Raw genomic sequence first — 19,940 nt, 5'->3', positions numbered from 1 at the left:
AGATCAAAGTTGTCCAATTTACACTTTGTAGTCAATTTTCACAATAGAATAGATGCTTCTGACTCATATCGATGCCACATAAGCTTTTTTCGACATGAGAAGTTGGTCATTAGGGACAGTTTCTCTTTAAGCCAAATAAGCACCCCATGTATGGCACAATCTACAACTTACTAATGTACTGGTGCATCTCAGGCAGTTCAAATTGTTCACCTCCATTATACCCCCCTTTGACCTCCTCCACACAGACTCAACCAATGTGACAGCCAACCTGAAAACCCAGGTCTCCTGTGTGCTAGAAGACAGCACTAGCCTGCTAAGCCAAATCAACTCTTCACAGGTAGGTTACTCATACTCGAATGTGGTCACCAAACTGCCTCCATTACCTTTGCATCCTGAAGACAGTTGGCAGATTCTTGTATTAAATGCACACACTTAGAATGACAGATTTGTGGAGGAACTAAATTAGTGTCGTGTCTTTGGCATCATTAAAATGAAGACTGTTATTTTATCAAATCAATTCTCTGGAATTATTGTTACGTGATTATTCTAATCATGTAAATGTAATTAACTAGGAAGTTTGGGCAAGGAAAATATTGAGATTACCAAGTTATAATTTTCCTAATCCAACTTTTCAGATATTTTCATTTCTGATCAATCAGTCTTCTGATTAATGAATTATTCTTTACCTCATGTTAGTCTCATTCCAAACGTCGTAAATGGTTGGTTATCTGCATGAACCCAGTCTTCACTAGGAATCATCCATCCATCAACTGTCTCAATCAGCCCCCGTAATAGGGTCAGAGGCAGAGAATATCAGTGGAGAGAGGGTAGCCTACCAGGCAGAGATAGCAAGGGCTGTTCATCATGCTAGTCCCTTGCCGTTCACCTTCGCACCCCTGGGCCAGTCTACACTCAATCATAGGACCTACTGAAGAGACGAGTCTTCACTAAAGACTTCAAGGTCGAGACTGAGTCTGCGTCTCTCACATCGATAGGCAGACCATTCCATAAAAATGTAGTTCTATAGGAGAAAGCCCTGCCTCCAGCTGTTTGCGTAGACATTCTAAGGACAACAAGGAGGCCAACATCTTGTGACTGTAGTATACGTGTAGGCATGTACAGCAGGACTAAATCAGAGAGATTGGTGGGAGCAAGTCCATTTAATGTTTTGTAGGGTAGCAGTAAAACCTTAAAATCAGCCCTAGCCTTAAAAGCCCTGTGTGTGTGAGTGAGTATCCCTAACCTTGGCAACAGACAAAGAACTATGAATGGATCAGTGGTTCACCAATCAGGGCCTTGTGTAGTAACAGTAAAAATACATTATGTGTTTTTAGGGGCACTAAATGTTCTTGCAAAGATCCCATGAAACGTGTCGAACATTAATATCTTAAATTCTGAGATTGAACTTTTCAATTGAGCCTTGTATCATGTGCCATATTACTTTGCTATATCTTTTATTGGTTTGAAGGCAATCCCCATTGTATAGAATGAGCAATCTTAGGTATTACAGTCTGGTACCAGGTCCTTTCTAAATGTGACTGACGACTCGATTCGGTCTTATGTATCAAAATTTAAAAGTGCCATTTTTACATTTGAGAAAATGGCCCTTGAATATTTTGGTACACCTACTGGAGAGCTTGTCTTTGTATACACCCATTCAGCATCATTCACACCCTCTTAAGCCTTAGCCCCACCCACCTCTTTAAGGATTCACATGTGATGCCATGTACTAAACAACCAAAGATTTCAAGACTAAAGGCTAATTTAATCTGGAGTGCCAGAGTGTGCTCTGGGAGTTCGTAAACTCTGAGCTTTGTCAGATTGTCTGTTTGTAAATTCAGAGTTTTTCTCTCCCTGAGTATTTAGCGCGCACATTGGCCGAGGAGTAGGGTTGATCCGAGTGTTTTGACCCAACAACAGCAGTCAAACACCCAAGCTATCTGGCTAATGTTGGCTAGCTTACTAGCTACTTCCAGACACAAATGAGAGAACAGCTCACTCTGACCATTTTACTCACCCTAGCAGAGCTGGTTAGGCTGTTTTTTTGTTATCCAGAGCGTTGATGACTGCAACTGTGCTGTAGGCAAAAAATGTATTACGCTTTTTTGCCAAGGTTAACTAACATGTGTTCGTAAATTCCTCAGTTATTCTGCGCTCTGGCACACTCAGATGAGAGTGCTCTGAAATCTCAGTAGATAGCCAGAGCGAATTTACCAGCTACGTCTATCGGCAGTTGTCGCTATGTCATCATGAACATTCTATTGAAATGGTTACTTGCATAGTGGAGTCTTTTGTTTAGACATGTAGCTAGCTAGCTAAAGAATGAACCATAATCCCATCTCACACCGTTACTACCCTGCATGAATCTGCAGGTAGCTAACCAACCAGGCTCAATGATAGCTAGCAAATGGCTCTGAGATACGAATAATGTTGCTACACAGATCATACAAGTAACATTAGCTAGCGAGCCAGCCAGCTAGCGTTAGAAGGCCAGCATCCCAGAGTCGCTTCTTCCCTGTTGACGTTGAGACTGGTGTTTTATGGGTAGTATGTAATGAAGCTGCCAGTTGAGGACTTGTGAGGGGTCTGTTTCTCAAACTAGACACTCTAATGTACTTGTCCTCTTGCTCAGTTGTGCACCGGGGCCTCCCACTCCTCTTTCTATTCTGCTTAGAGTCAGTTTGCACTGTTCTGTGAAGGAAGTAGTACACAGTGTTGAACGAGATCTTCAGTTTCTCGGCAATTTCTCGCATGGAATATTCTTCATTTCTCAGAACAAGAATAGACTGATGAGTTTCAGAAGAAAGTATTAGGTTTCTTGCCATTCTGAGCCTGTAATTGAACCCACAAATGCTGACGCTCCAGATACTCAACTAGTCTAAAGAAGGCCAGTTTTATTGCTTCTTTAATTAGCACAACAATGTTCAGCTGTGCTAACATAATTGCAAACGGGATTTCTAATGATCAATTAGCCTTTTAAAATGATAAACTTGAATTTAGCTAACACAACGTGCCATTGGAACACAGGAGTGATGGTTGCTGATAATGGGTCTCTGTACACCTATGAAGATATTCCATACAAAATCTGCCGTTTACAGCTACAATAGTCATTTACAACATTAACAATGTCTACACTATATTTCTGATCAATTTGATGTTATTTTAATGGACAAGAAAACATGTGCTTTTCTTTCAAAAACAAGGATGTCTAAGTGACCCTAAACTTTTGAACGGTGTCACGCCCTGACCTTAGTTATCTTTGTTTTCTTTATTAGTTTGATTAGGTCAGGGTGTGACAAGGGGTGGTTTGTTGTGTTTTTGTCCAGTCTAGGGTTTTTGTATATGTTTGGGGTTGTTTACTAGTCTTGGTGTTTTGTATGTCTATGGTTTCCTTCCTTTTCAGATATATATGTATGAAGCTTAGCTTCAGATGCAAGCCAGCAGTGGTATGCAGGGTGGTCCTGGTCAGTCCCTGGATGGGAGACCAGATGCTGCTGGAAGTGGTGTTGGAGGGCCAGTAGGAGGCACTCCAACACACTCCAGGGCAGTGATTGGGGACACTGCCCTGTGTAGGGTGCTGTCTTTCGGATGGGACGTTAAACGGGTGTCCTGACTCTCTGAGGTCATTAAAGATCCCATGGCACTTATCGTAAAAGTAGGGGTGTTAACCCCAGTGTCCTGGCTAAATTCCCAATCTGGCCATCAAACCATCATGGTCACCTAATAATCCACAGTTTACAATTGGCTCATTCATCCCCCTCCTCTCCCCTGTAACTATTCCCCAGGTCGTTGATGCAAATGAGAATGTGTTCTCAGTCTACTTACCTGGTAAAATAACGGAAAAATAAAAAATATATCTTCACGTTCGTTTGTTTGTTTTTGTAAGTTTGTTTTAAGTGTTCTTTGTTTCATTAAAATAGAAGATGTATTCACATCCCGCTGCGCCTTGGTCTCATCGCTATAACGAACGTGACAAATGGTAGTTTAGATGTGATTGAAATGAGATAATAATTGTTTGATTTACACTTTGTTTCAAGCTTGAGCATTTATTGAGTGTACTTTTGAGTTGACATGTCTTCCTTTTAATAATAAGTTGTAACTGGTAATTGGTTGTTTGTGTTTAATTCTTATCTTCAAGGGATATTTAATCATTGAGCAGTTCTCCATACTGTGTGGGTTTATTATATTTATCTTTAGGAGTGCCTTTCATATTATGAGTAGGCACTGCTCTACATTATTTATGGTTATGCCTATACATGTTGACATACATTAACTGTCACTTGCTGACTACTTACAGACCACCTAGTCTAAAGGACCTATTATTTAGGTCTGTGAGAGTACTATTCGACTAGATGGTCTCTACGAAATGAGACTGTCAGTCTTTGATTAGCTAGCAAAAATATCTAACGCAAGTCCTTTCTCTTTCCCTCTCTGGCCTTGGACTGTTGCCTAGCAACAGGTCAATTCCCAAAATATGTCACACATGCAATACGGTAACTAATACAGTCCCTGACAGAAAAAGCTAACCAAGAGGAAGAAAAAAATTCTGGTGGGAAAACAAATGTGTCTCACTACACTCCTGTAACGCACTTCTATGAGTAGTGGGTGCGGAGTCAGGAGCAGGGAACAGAGGGTAAAGGACAATTGTTTTTTATTCCGGCGCAGGAATTTAAAAAAAACACCAAAAGCATAACAAAGACCGTCCCAAAAACAGGACCCAACCAGTCCGGAGAAAAACAAGAAAATCACACAAACACGAACAGAGGAAATAAGCCCGCACAAAAGCAGGCGGGCATCACCGGCTTAAATAGCTCAACTAAAACCTAAACAAGAAACAGGTGTAACCAATAAGACAAAACCAACAGAAAAGGGAAAAGGGATCAGTGGCAGCTAGTAGACTGGGGACGACGACCGCCGAGTGCCGCCCGAACAGGAAGAGGAGCCACCTTCGGTGGGAGTCGTGACAACTCCACTGTAAACAATATGGCAGTACTTGAAATTGATACAACTTAATTTGAAAGGACTTTTTCTCAGATTCAGATTCCCTTTCTTTATATTTATGGCTTCCGTTCTAGGAATAGGGCATGCCTTTCATTAAATAGTAGAAAACAAATAATTCATTCGACATTCATACCGGTTATAGATTATGGTGACATCGTCTATATCAGTGTTTCCCAACTCCAGTCCTCGAGTACCTCCTACAGCACACACTTTGTTGTAGGATTTGGGAAACTTAGCTTTAAAAATGCAAAATTCTCTCAGCCTCATTGCAATTTTTTTTTTGAATAGCATGAGATTAGCTATAAAACATAACATTTTTCTCTCTCCCCCATTGCAATATCTGTAGAATTGCAGAAAATTAGCTTTAAAAGAGGAACATTTTCTCTCGGCCTCATGGCAAAATGAGTATAATAGCGTAACATTTGTGTGGTGGGGGGTCCAGCCCAACTCTGAACTAGCCGTATGCAGTCACAATGGAAAATGTGAACAAATCTTCAGAGAGGGACTTTCTACCACAGTACAATGTCATGCAAACTGGTACTGACAAATCCAGAATTAAAGATGATACAAGAGGTATTCAATACACTATAGAAAATCCAACCTTGCCCGCGTTCCCCTTCCTATATCAATCCCACCAATCAGATAACCCCTTTTATCACCGGCCAGTCTTATTTACAAGTTTACAAGTTTATTATATTATTATTATTATTATATATTACAAGTCCACAGATGGAGCTGAATGTTCATATTGGGCTTATAAGCAGCAAGAATAACTGAGAGTCAACCACTAAGAGAAACAATAAAGAGGACACAATAGAAAAGTAGAATAGAGAATAGAAACAAGAGCAACAAAGGTTTATTTGTCATACTGAAATTATTCTTAAAAATTGTCACATATACAGCTCTTAGATATATCATAAATGCAACAAAAATGGGGCATTGGATTTTCACAATATCTCACAAAACACACATGCAGTTTCAACAGCTTACTCTCTGTTACTCTTCTATCGCCACATAAGACTTCATTACTAAGTAACTGTATGACTGCTCCTTAAGAACAAGACACACATTGGCTAACAGTCGATGGTACACAAAGTTGTCCTTTACTGATCCTTAAACATGCTAGTTCATTTTGCTGTGCTAATCATTATTATGGGTTAATAACTTAAAATCAATTGAGTTATCACTGGTCAGTTTTCCAAGGTCTTGGGATGTATCCACTTCCTTAAAGGTTTTGTGTCCTTGCTTTTTTTTACATTGAGGGCATTTATACACTTTAAGATGAATCCAAAACAAACAGGATTGTTTGGAAAACAGTGTGGCGGCTACCTTGATGATAATGTACAGTTGAAGTCGGAAGTTTATATACACTTGAACTTGTTTTTCAACCACTCCACAAATTTCTTGTTAACAAATGATAGTTTTGGCAAGTCGGTTACAACATCAACTCTGTGCATGACACTTGTAATTTTTCCAACATTTGTTTATAGACAGATTATTTTACTTATAATTCACTGTATCACAATTCCAGTGGGTCAGAAGTTTAAATACACTAAGTTGACTGTGACTTTAAACAGCTTGGAAAATTCCAGAAAATTAATTAATGGCTTTAGAAGCTTCTGTTAGGCTAATTGACATAATTTGAGTCAATTGGAGGTGTACCTGTGGATGTATTTCAAGGCCTACCTTGAAACTCAGTGCCTCTTTGCTTGACATCATGGGAAAATCCAATTAAATCAACCAAGACCTCAGAAAAACCTCCACAAGTCTGGTTCATCCTTGGGAGAAATTTCCAAATGCCTGAAGGTACCACGTTCATCTGTACAAACAATAGTGCGCAAGTATAAACACCATGGGACCATGCAGCCGTCATACCGCTCAGGAAGGTGACACGTTCTGTCTCCTAAAGATGAACGTACTTTGGTGTGAAATGTGCAAATCAATCCCAGAACAACAGCAAAGGACCTTGTGAAGATGCTGGAGGAAACAGGTACAAAAGTATATATATCCGCAGTAAAAACCAGTCCTATATCGACATAACCTGAAAGGCCGTTCAGCAAGGAAGAAGCCTCTGCTCCGAAACCTCCATTAAAAAAAGCCAGACTACGGTTTGCAACTGCACATGGGGACAAAGACTGTGTTTTTTGGAGAAATGTCCTCTGGTCTGATGAAACAAAATGTTTACTGTTTGGCCATAATGACCATTGTTATGTTTGGAGGAAAAAGGGGGCCGCTTGCAAGCTGTAGAACACCATCCCAACCGTGAAGCACGGGGGTGGCAGCATCATTTCGTGGGGGTGCTCTGCTGCAGGAGGGCCTGCTGCACTTCACAAAATAGATGGCAACATGAGGCAAGAAAATTATATGGATATATTGAAGCAACATCTCAAGACATCAGTCAGGAAGTTAAAGCTTGGTCGCAAATGGGTCTTCCAAATGGACAATGAACCAAGCATACCTCCAAAGTTGTGGAAAAATGGCCTAAGGACAACAAAGTCAAATTATTGGAGTGGCCATCACAAAGCCCTGACCTCAATCCTATAGACAATTTGTGGGCAGAACTGAAAAAGCATGTGTGAGCAAGGCCTACAAACCTGACTCAGTTACACCAGCTCTGTCAGGAGGATTGGGCCTAAATTCACCCAACATATTGTGGGAAGCTTGTGGAAGGCTACCTGAAATGTTTGACCATAGTTAAACAATTTAAAGGGCAATGCTACCAAATACTAATTGAGTGTATGTAAACTTCTGACCCGCTGGGAATGTGATGAAAGAAATAAAAGCTGAAATAGGTCATTCTCTCTACTATTATTCTGACATTTCACATTCTTAAAATAAAGTGGTGATCCTAACTGACCTAAGACAGGGAATTTTGACTAGGATTAAATGTCAGGAATTGTGAAAAACTGAGTTTAAATGTATTTGGCGAAGGTGTATGTAAACTTCCAACTTCAACTGTAATTGTGATAACATAAGTTCTTGTGTGGTTTTTGTGTGTAAAATGTGAAGATGATGTCATGCTAACCGTCATTCAATCATCAAATGTCAACATACATCAGTATTGCATCAACCATAATATGAATACTGTGAGTATTATTGTGATGCCACAGTTGTTCACCTTTTGGGATAGTTTACATTCATTCATGATCCTTGAGTGAGAAGCAGCCTAGTCCCAGATCATGTTGGTGCTATCATGTCAACTCATTGTCGTCTTTGGCATGACAAAGAGTGGCAAAGAGTGGCATGACGGCAAAAACAGACTGGTACCCAAACTAAGTGAGAAGGTATTGAAGTGTATTCCAGTTGTGCATATGTGAAATGTATGTATTCACGTGTAATAACTGAAAACTTAGACTAGCAGGGCCTTTATAAGTCCAACATCTCTGTAGTAATACAACATTACCTAACATTCATCAAACACAATCAGATTAACATGGACATTCAACAGATCCTCTCTATTTAACAGTTTGAATAACAAGCAATGCAACGTTACTCTTGGTCATAACCTATAGACAGACACTTTATTGATTGTTGAAAACACCATTATAAGAAAAAGCCTCCTAAAACCTTGAACTGATATCTACGACTAATTTACTCTGCAAGTTTCATCAATGTACAATACTTATGAGTGGGCCTATGACGTGAACAGCAGCAATTGTGGAGGTCAAATATTTTCTACGATACATTGATCCAACAATGGTTCTGTATATATATGTATATAAATAGTTGTTAAATATCTGTAAACTTAATTCTCTGATATATTGTCTATATTTGTTGTGAATATAATATTAACTCCATGATTTAAAATTAAAACAATGGCCACCTTTACATAACTTACAGTATATATGGCTAATAGCAGTAAGCCAGATATTTGTAATTTCTTCCAGGAAAATGTGCTCCTCCTTTCCAAAAGTGCACTTGCCAATATAGACCAACAATGAGTGTACAACACAGCATTTGAATTTTTTGATTATTATATATTATTTTACTTAGTATTATTTCTATTACTATTTGTTATTATTGTTTCACTCACTTCTCTTTGACCTGCATTGTTGGAGCTCTGAGCATACGAATATCAATGTACCCTGCAAACACATCTAACCCTGTGCATGTGACTAATACACTCTGATTTAGATGTGTTTTTATGTTAGGCTATTACATTTATTACATACACTGAATGGATATCAACTTCGCATTCGAATTGTAAGAGAAGACAAATTGCCAAATCCTTAGCCTCAGTTGATATTAAAGGAGCCTTAGCTTTAAATCATTAATATGCTTTCTGAGCTTTATAAATTGTCTCATTCAGTTGCTCTATATGTAATGCACCAGATGGTAAGAAAATCATTGTCTGTATACTAGTACTTTGTTCTTACCACTTTCTTTATAAGTGATTAGCTTTCTCCATTAAATCATTTGAAAAGGCCTTTGGTTTGCATTAAATAATTTGGTCTGTAATAATATTTCATTTGGATAATAACTGTTATCTGGAGGCGATATATTTAATTATCATGAATGTTTGATATTTATAATAAATATTGTGTTGCTGCTGTTTAACATGCTGATTTGAAGAGAGAGAGGGGGAGAGAGAAAGAGAGAGATTTATTCTTCCAGCTCCATTATTCCATTGCAAAGTTTCATAAGGACTTCTATGATATATGATCTATGTTACCAAATGGCTCTAATGTATTTTTAAAGATAAAGGCTAAATTTGTAGCAAACAACTGGGACAATTATAGTATATAATTATGACCCCATTTCTTTGGGCAAGACCTTGCATGGTGGTATGTGTGTGTGTGGACAATCTCATTAACACATTTTGGAGGAAAAGTTGTTGCCGGTTCTCCACATTTGGTATATATATTTCCACATCATTATGAAATAAAATAATATGTTGTTTTCTTAAATTCATCAAAAACCTGGCCCAAAGCCTCTGATGCATATCTAACATTTCACTTGCTTCGATGTTATTGTTTGTGCTGCTGTATTTTCTTGCCAAGACCACGTTATAATAACAACCAACAGGTTAAGTGGCTCCAGTGAGTTGCTACATATTTAACTTGGCTTATTGGCTCACATGAGCTTAGAATGTTAGCATATGTGTACACAATTTACAGTGACTAACTTTTTAAGGCATTGTATCCTTACATGATAACAATAACAACAACAGCATTTGTAGGCCTATACATATTGTACATGTTTTGTTCATTAACAATGTGATAAATATATTATCCAGACATATATTCAAGTCTTGAAAAGATGCTGATAGCCAGCATGTCAAGTTAGCCTATTCAATGAGTTCCTCAAGGGTGCCCATTGTGCTTTTCAGTTCCATCTCAGTCTCTGATTTGATCCTACATCCAACAATACATGATGTGTAGTTCCAGATGTGCTCTTAGTCTTAACCACATTCAGCTTACCTTGCTTGCTTCACTTTTCACAAAGCCCCTCAAGCAATGATTACAACCCTTCACATAGTCTGTGGATAGAAATGTGCTCAGATTGTGCTACTCCTGTTGGGTCCCACTGGACATCTGTGTTCCATCTGTACTTATGGCTGGAGCTGTGGTGCCAGTGTGACTAGGTTCACATTCAACAATAGATTCTCCCCCCTCGCCCAACTGTCTCATCCGCAGGTGAATCGACCCGTACGTCTTCCTGGGTTGGACAAAAGTCCTCTGGCGGTACAGCTCACCTTTGCATATGGACACCATTAGCAAGATGGACAAGAGCATTCCCCCTAGAGTCAACAGTCCCAGGCCTGCTATGATACACTTGTCGAGGTGCGAGCCCAGTTGTGCGTAGTACATCTCCAGTTTCTCCATCTGACGAGCTGACACCAGGTCTGGGTTGACCTTAGCCTCTCTGGGGATGGTATAGGCAATGATTACCAGTACTATTCCACCCACCAAGAACACCAGGGCAGATATGAACCCATAGTCGACAGAATGGTCATTGAAGTCAGTCACATGGCCCTCCTCAGACCGGGGTGACAGCTCATTTCGCTGGAAAGGCTGGGGTTGTGTCTGGTAGCCCCTATCATTAGACATGGACCGATGAACACTCGAGCTGGCTGGGTCACTGAACCTCATCTCGTGCTCTTCTTCCTGATATGACGTGTTCTCGATTCCAGCTCTGGGCGCTGTCCGAGGACCTTGTCCCGGAGTTGTAGCGGCCTCGCAGGCAGCGCGCTTGTCCCCATCCCCCAAATCATGGAGCTCTACGGATTTCACAGACTCCATCGACATTCAGTGGATCTGCTCATGTCGTTAAATTATGCCACCCTTAATTATTTTGCTGAACACCTGCAGAAATGTATGAAATTATGAAATAGACATTGACATGTAGGCTTATTACGCATGCAGTGCCTGCCTCACAAATTTTAATAGTTCACCATATTTAGTGAAATCTAAGCGTAATTTAAATCGAAATAGAATATTCTACGTTAACAAAGGCCACAATATATTTATTTAAATGAGATAGAATAACATATGCAGTCGTCACAAAACAATAAGTATTTCAAATTAAAGCGTTGAAGTGTGTAAACCTTGGTCATGGAGAGCGCATTCCTTAATCAGGAAAATCACTGCCTAGAAGTGCACTATAATCACATTGAACGCTGGCAATGTTAACAATCCAAACCAGCATTTACTGATCCATGCAGGCTATTTTAATTATACGTATATTAAACACTTCACTGTTGATTCGCAGATTGTAGACGATTTATTTGGGAATAAATGCATCCCTCCAACCATTTAACCTCGATGGAACGCCACCATGTAGTGCTACTGCTGGTAAACACAGATGCTCCGATTATCATTAAAAAGGGTGGAGAGAGTCAAAAAACGTTGATATATTATTAACAAGAACAACCTTTTTCATTATCATAATCATAGCTCATCTGCTAATTGTAGGCTACCAGATCTAGTGATTGACGAGAGTCTAGCTGTGTGACAATAGGCTGTAGGCTAAATATTTACCTCAAACAGTCGGCTACTGACACATTTTCTATATGAATTAGGCCTATATATCATGAAATCCCTTCAATTTTAACACACGATAGAGGTTTAATAGTTTTTAAAAACAGTGCACAATCAACACTGGGATGACCTTGATGACCATCACAATAACGTTGCCTATTTATTAGATGAAATGTTACGTTTTAAGAGGTCGATATCTATATATAGGCCTATGCGTCAATGAATCAAAGAGGACAAATATTCAACAATAATCACATTAGCCTACAATACTATAACAAACATCCTATGCATAAAAAAACAAACGGCTGACTCCTCTCTTTATATATCAATATTAAACACAATAAAGAAAAACCTACCCCAGGTGTTGATGCACCAGTGATAAGATTTGTTTTGTACAAAGATGCCGGTTGCGAGTGAGACGGAAAGACCTCGAGAGCGACTGGCCATGCGCAAACAAACAGCGCCGTGAAATTGGTGGTTGAAGGCGAGCGCATCGCTTCAGTCGGTAGTAGAGCCTTCAGTCATATTAAAAGCATAACCTGCACACAGAGCTGTAACTACATATGAGTACGAGATCCGGACCTCGGTCATTTTTCCTCATTTGTAAAAAAATAAAATAAAACTATATATAGCCTGTTTATATATTTTATACACAATCAAGAAATCAATTACGGATCAACATCTAAATATTATGCCCAGCATTGATCAAAGCTCAGAACGCTTATAGGCCTATTCTTGATCGGACTGAGTTTCTAATCACGCCTGTCTCTTTGTGAACGAGTAGAATCATTCGTTTTGTTCGTCTGCTTCCCCCGGATTTGCCTTTTTTAGCAGCACATTCACCCCTCTCTCAATCGGCTTCCTCCGAGGGCCTGAGACGTGAAACGACCTAGCCTACCCCAGCTCGCAGTTGGCTCAAGTTTGTAGCCTGTCATGATTCACACGTGTTATTTAATTTCACAGATAGAACAATGAGACAAAAATTCCACCGGATGTATAAATGTAAAGCATTCCCTTGGCTTTTCCACTCACTACAAAACTTAGTCCACTCTGCAGTCGGAGAAGATGTAACGAGATGGATTACATTTTATCTCAATACAATTTTCTGTTCCCAAAACTAAAATCTGTTACGAACAGAGTAAACTAAAGTTTTGTAGACCTTACGCTTTGCCAAAGTTTCAAAAGATTGCGTTGTTTTGAAGGAGTGCAAATGCGAATTTAGTTATTTACACACGCGCACTTCACAAAGTAGGCGTTCCCTAATGATAATATGCAAATATATGACAGAACGCGCCAATACGATCTCTCTACCTCTGCTAGGATCCGCCCATCTCCTTGCTTGTTCTTCCACTATGACTCATTTGTTACCATTTGAAATGACAGGCTGTCTTTCGTGGTTTATTTATTCATTTATTTGCTTGTATCATGACGTGTGAAAAATGTAACGTGGCAAAGTTATAACTTGACATTTGAATACATTCAGCACTATTTGCAAGCGTGCAGCTCAATTTGAGGTGCAACTCATTTAATAAACTTGCGACAGCTGAATCTTCTGTGAATAAAACATACATTTTACAATGTCGAAGCTGCATGCTGAAACAAGTATTGGTACAGCGTCCCAAAGTATGGTTTAACGTCACACGTGAAGTGTGTGGAAGTGGGCGTGTCAACTGAAGTGGGAGGATCAGCAGCGAAAGGCGTCACATGTGCGCTCTGGTTTGGTTTGGTTGTGTTTGAAAGTTGGCGTGTCAACCGAAGTGGAGGAACAACAGCAATAGGCAACAGCAATAGGCGTTAAACAAAAAGCCAGTCTTTGTTGTTGGATAATCATTACTGTGCCGTTTGAATGTTAATAACATACAGTGTATAGTTGTCTAATGTTTGTGGGGCATATAACTTGGTTAATGATACTCCTCAATCACTATGATCAATAAAATAAAATATTTTCTTGAGTGTAATTTAAACAGAGCTGAGATTTGCTTCAAAGTGCATTCACCCTATTGCTTAGACCTATCAAGTTGTTTCAGATCTACACAAGTGCCTAGGGAGGAGGGGTTAGGGTTTCTTCTGGTCAGGGCCTAACTATACTGGGCCAATATTCACATTGCCTAGAGATATCACTTATTGGGACAGTGGTTTTGGGTGTTTGTCATTAGTGCTGGTGACCTGGGTTCAAGACTTGTTAGGGGAGACACCCTACTCTCATATTCTTAGAAATCGACTACATGTTAATGTTATTATTGCTGTTTTAAATATAATTTATCAGACATTTCGATTGTTTTTGTCAAAATGTAGTTGTATATGCATATTTGTTTATTATCATAATGTGTATAGATTTCTACGCATTTCTGGAACTTTGGCTACCGGCTTTATGGCTTTGTGCACGACCTCCAGATGCTTCTTCAGGTTTGATGTGGTGTTTCTGGACAAAGAGATCAATGCTGCCTTTGCAGAGTTTGCATTTGACTAAAATGTTGTTCTCTTTCTCCTCGATTAACTCAAAATAATGGGACCATATTCACAAGGAAAAGGTTAAGTGGGGTAACAACACAGCTTTAAGACAGCATGAATTCTGTTACCATTAGACAAGGCTTTAAAAATATATATATATAACACGTCGGTAGAGATATGCGTCTGAAAGTAATATATAGCTTACTTGAAAAAGTAACAAATAATATTACAATATTTGAAGACAGTAACTCGTTATATTACTCTGTTACTCATAAAAGTAATAAAACGTAATAAAAAAAGTAATATATTACCCCCAACACTGGTCCCAAGCTATTCTATTGCAATTTGTCTATTTTTCCACATTCAAACTTGGAGATGGAACTTTGTGTTGTGTATTGTTTTGGAATAACTGGCAACATTATTGCTTAAACAGCAAATGTGAGAAAGTTTCTGATATTCTAAGAATATGGCAACTATGTTCTCTGAGTACATTTCAGAAGCAACACTACCACCTGGGCCATGTTTCGGCAACAGTCCCGTTAGTTCTCTTATAAACTGCTTACACAGACAACTTATATTTGGATGATTTAGCTTATTCATTATTCATAATTAATTCATCATTATCGTTTTGGTTCATGCATGTGACCGACCAATACCTCACAAGGTTTCTTCTCTCCAAGTTGAGACCCTGAAACTGACATATCCCTTTCATTCTCAAAACAAGGTTCTGGGCATACTGACAAATTGCAGATATCGATAGTGAGGATTCCTCCGAAGCTCGATCAATCAGTCACTTACATAAATCCAGAAATTGGTCATTAGAAAAGTACAAACATAACATTTTCCATCACACAGTTTGTGTTTTATGCCAATTAATATAGCTGTGGATTGACTGCATTATTTGAATGTAATGTTGGCATATAGGCAGTTATTTAAAAAAAAATGTATGGAATCATTCCTCTCATACTGTCTGGCTAACTAACATACAGTACAGATAAATACTTCAAATTCATTATTTTACATAGTATCTTATCACAGCACTGGCAAACCATGGCTGACCAACTCCCTGACCAAAAGACTGACATTTAGACCATCGTAAGAAGGTTCATGTCCATTTTAGTATTCTAATTCCTAACTCTATGGCGGTAATTCACTCACACCACAGATAAAAAATTTCAGGTTCTCTCACAGCGTTCCCGCCTCAGAGTGAGCGGTGGTGGTGCAAGGGGAGACATAACGTTAGCCAGTCTCTCGACAGTTGTCTTCTAAGAGCGAGAAGCAAACAAAATGGAAATCCCTCACCGTCTTCACGGCGTCCCGCCGTGGCTAAGAGTTTATTATATTTGCCAACTACAATTTATATTAGCTAGTTACAGAGTGGCGAAGAGGAGGAGTACCTCAGCGGACCCTTTGTGTCCGGAAGTAATTCACCCCTTCATTTTTGTCATTGCACTCTGTGGAGTTACTATTTTCTCGTGTCAATTCACTCGTGACATTCCTGGATTACTCATTATATTAATAAAGTTGGATTTAAATAACAAATATGATTGTCCATTTTTTTAAAAAGGTTAAGGGTACAAGACCGTGTACATATCTGGCTGTGTTGGCAAAATCACAACATATCCCATCAAGCCATGGTCGAGGGGAGAGGCTGCCCATTGTCACAGTTCCAAGACAAGTCAGAAACGTCCAGTTGCCCTACGCCAATAACATGAAACTTGAATCCATGTTAGGTACCTGGGGTGGTAGGTAGCCTAATGGTTAGAGCGTTGAGCCAGTAACCGAAAGGTTACTAAATTGAATCCCTGAGCTGACAAGGTAAAATCTGTCGTTCTGCTCCTGAACAAAGCAGTAAACCCACTGTTCCCCGGTAGGCTGTCATTGTAATAAAGAATTTGTAATTAACTGACTTGCCTAGTTAAATAAAAGGTAAAAGAAAAACATTGTCTTATGACATACAGTTAAAGTTGGAAGTTTATATACACCTTAGCCAAATACATTTAAATTCAGTTTTTCACATTCCTGACATTTAATCCTAGTAAAAATTCTGTGTCTTAGTTCAGTCAGGATCACCACTTTATTTTAAGAATGTGAAATGTCAGAATAATAGTGGAGAAAATTCTTTACTTCAGCTTTTATTTATTTCATCACATTCCCAGTGGGTCAGAAGTTTACATACACTCAATCAGTATTTGGTAGCATTGACATTAAATTGTTTGACTTGGGTCTAACGTTTCAGGTAGCCTTCCACAAGCATCCCACAATAAATTGTGTGAATTTAGGCCCATTCCTCCTGACAGAGCTGGTGTAACAGTCAGGTTTGTAGGCCTCCTTGCTCGCACACGCTTTTTCAGTTCTGCCCACACATTGTCTATAGGATTGAGGTCAGGGCTTTGTGATTGCCACTCCAGTACCTTGACTTTGTTGTCCTTAAGCCATTTTGCCACAACTTTGGAGGTCTGCTTTGGGTTGTTGTCCATTTGGAAGACCCATTTACGACCAAGCTTTAACTTCCTGACTGATGTCTTGAGATCTTGATTCAATATATCCACATAATTTTCCTACCTCATCATGCCATCTATTTTGTGAAGTGCACCAGTCCCTCCTGCAGCAAAGCACCCACCACAACATGATGCAGCCATCCCCATCCTTCACGGTTGGGATGGTGTTCTTCGGCTTGCAAGCCTCCCCCTTTTCCCGCCAAACATAACGATGGTCATTATGACCAAACAGTTCTATTTTTGTTTCATCAGACCAGAGGACATTTCTCCAAAAAGTATAATCTTTGTACCCATGTGCAGTTGCAAACCGTAGTCTTGGTTTATTTAATGGCGGTTTCGGAGCAGTGGCTTCTTCCTTGCTGAACGGCCTTGATTGATTTTCACATTTCACACCAAAGTACGTTCATCTCTAGGAGTCAGAGCGCGTCTCCTTCCTGAGCGGTATGATGGCTGTGTGGTCCCATGGTGTTTATTCTTGCGTACTATTGTTCGTACATATTAACATGGTACCTTCAGGTGTTTGGAAATTGCTCCCAAAGATGAACCAGACTTGTGGAGGTCTACAATTTTTTTTCTGAGGTCTTGGTTAATTTCTTTTGATTTTCCCATGATGTCAAGCAAAGAGGCACTGGGTTTGAAGGTAGGCCTTGAAATACATCCACAGGTACACCTCCAATTGACTCAAATGATGTCAATTAGCCTAACAGAAGCTTCTAAAGCCATGACATCATTTTCTGGAATTTTCCAGGCTGTTTAAAGGCACAGTCAACTTAGTGTATGTAAACTTCTGACCCACTGGAATTGTGATACAGTGAATTGTAAATTAAATAATCTTTCTGTCAACAATTGTTGGAAAAATGACTTGTAGATGTCCTAACCGACAAGCCAAAACGATAGTTTGTTAACAAGAAATTTGTGGAGTGGTTGAAAAACGAGTTTTAATGACTCCAACCTAAGTGTATGTATACTTCCGACTTCAACTGTATATTTAGCAAAAATAATTGTCAAGTTTTTTTCCCAACTAATTTCTTAGTTACATGATTGTATAACTAGCAAAGGTGTTTTGAAGTTGAGGGTGCAGTATTTATGAAGTTTGGCAATGAGAATGAAAACTAGCATAGTTCAGCATGTTAAGCCAGGGATAAGCCATGAGATAATTCAGAAAGTTAACATGACCTTTGTGAATGATGAAGCTTTTATGTGCTTATGTGCTTTTTTTGATGACATAAATGCTTCAAAAGTCACAAAAAGTGATGATAACTGGAGAAGATTATCTCATATAACAAAACATGCATTATAATGCGAAACATGATGTGATGGCGACAGATGAATGGCACAAGAATGAGCCTCAGAATATCATCACGGTATCTCTGTGCAAATTGCCATCGATAAAATGCAATTGTGTTTGTTGTCTGTAGCTTATACCTGCCCATACCATAACGCCACCGACACCATGGTGCACTCTGTTCACAATGTTGACATCAGTAAACCGCGCACCCACACAATGCCATACCCGTGGGCTGCGGTTGTGAGGCTGTTTGGATGTACTACCAAATTCTCTAAAACAATGTTGGAGGTGGCTTATGATTAAAAGAAATAACATTCAATTCTCTGGTAATAGCTATTGTGGACATTTCTGTATTCAGCATGCCAATTGCACGTTCCCTCAAAACTTGAGACCTCTGTGGCATTGTGTTGTGTGACAAAACCGCACATTTTATAGTAGCATTTTATTGTCCCCAGCCCAAGATGCAACCGTGTAATGATCATGCTGTTTAATCAGTTTATTGTTATGCCACACCTGTCAGGTGGATGGATTATATTGGCAAAGAAATGCTCACTAACAGGGATGCAAATAAATGTTAGCAATTATTTTTAGAGAAATAAGCTTTTTTTGCATATGGAACATTTCTGGGATCTTTTATTTCTGCTCATGAAACATGGAACCAACACTTTACGTGTTGCGTTCATTTTTTGTTCAGTGTATTTAGGCTTGCCATAACAAAGGCTTTTTATACTTATTGACTCAAGACATTTCAGCTTTTTTGAGGCTCAGTGTATCACACCGTGTGTCAGCTGGTTGCAGGAGGATTTAATACGTGCCCTGGTGTTTAAATCCACAGGATGAATAGCTATTCCCAGAGCATAACATATGCCCACAGGCAATCTGAGATCCATCCCTCCCTTCTCCCCACTCCTTTCCCTCCCACTCTCTCTCTGTCCTTACACAGCCAGTCAATGACCTAGGAAGCCATCTAAACCCCTGAGGACACATTCACCCCAGCTGGGGTTTCAACAGCACTGGGCTAGATGGAACCACAAAGCTTTTTATCATTTGGTCCCAGTCTTAACACCACACATTACATCGAGTTACTGGATATGAGAGGCTCTTCTTCTTGCTGTTGGCATCTGTGAAGAGGAGGAGCAGGACGGGAGAGTTTGGGGAATGTGAGTCAGCCATGTGATTACTCGCATTGATTTCCGTTACATCTGCTCCGTCCTACTCCATCATTAAGGGAGAGGGCTCCCACAGCGAATTGACAATTCCAATTTAGCAACTTTCAAGAGATTGATTATGTATATTTGGTTGGATGTTGGAGAGACAACAGTACAGCAGGTAGGTGATCCACTAGGGTTGAACCATCCTGTAGTTGGAAAACACAGAGGTAACACCTATGGCCAGTATAAAAGACACCTGTCCACAACCTCAAACAGTCACACTCCAAACTCCACGATGGCCAAGACCAAAGAGCTGTCAAAGGACACCAGAAACAAAATTGTAAACCTGCACAAGCTGGGAAGACTGAATCTGCAATAGGTAAGCAGCTTGGTTTGAAGAAATCAACTGTGGGAGCAATTATTAGGAAATGGAAGACATACAAGACCACTGATAATCTCCCTCGATCTGGGGCTCCACGCAAGATCTCACCCCGTGAGCAAAAATCCTAGAACCACACGGGGGGACCTAGTGAATGACCTGCAGAGAGCTGGGACCAAAGTAACAAAG

General features: G+C 39.6%; 1 protein-coding gene across 1 annotated transcript; it reads right to left on the bottom strand.

The window, feature by feature from the left end:
• Positions 1 to 5,841: 5,841 nt before the first annotated feature.
• On the bottom strand, positions 5,842 to 13,127 carry LOC118370050 (transmembrane protein 74B-like). The gene is made up of 2 exons (XM_035754817.2): positions 12,338 to 13,127; positions 5,842 to 11,306 (listed from the first exon to the last, which is right to left on the bottom strand). Exon 2 carries the CDS (start codon positions 11,247 to 11,249, stop codon positions 10,509 to 10,511), a length of 741 nt encoding a protein of 246 aa, XP_035610710.1. The 5' UTR covers positions 11,250 to 11,306; positions 12,338 to 13,127; the 3' UTR covers positions 5,842 to 10,508.
• Between the last annotated feature and the right edge of the window lie 6,813 nt (positions 13,128 to 19,940).

The sequence above is a fragment of the Oncorhynchus keta genome, chromosome 37 (genome assembly GCF_023373465.1).
Source record: "Oncorhynchus keta strain PuntledgeMale-10-30-2019 chromosome 37, Oket_V2, whole genome shotgun sequence".
Classification (NCBI taxonomy): Eukaryota; Metazoa; Chordata; class Actinopteri; order Salmoniformes; family Salmonidae; genus Oncorhynchus; species Oncorhynchus keta.
Note: the sequence above shows the minus strand (reverse complement) of the source record. Positions and strands in the feature narration are given on the sequence as shown.

Excerpts from the sequence above, each read along its gene's own strand:
- LOC118370050 (XM_035754817.2), bottom strand. The coding sequence starts at position 11,249 with ATGTCGATGGAGTCTGTGAAATCCGTAGAGCTCCATGATTTGGGGGAT.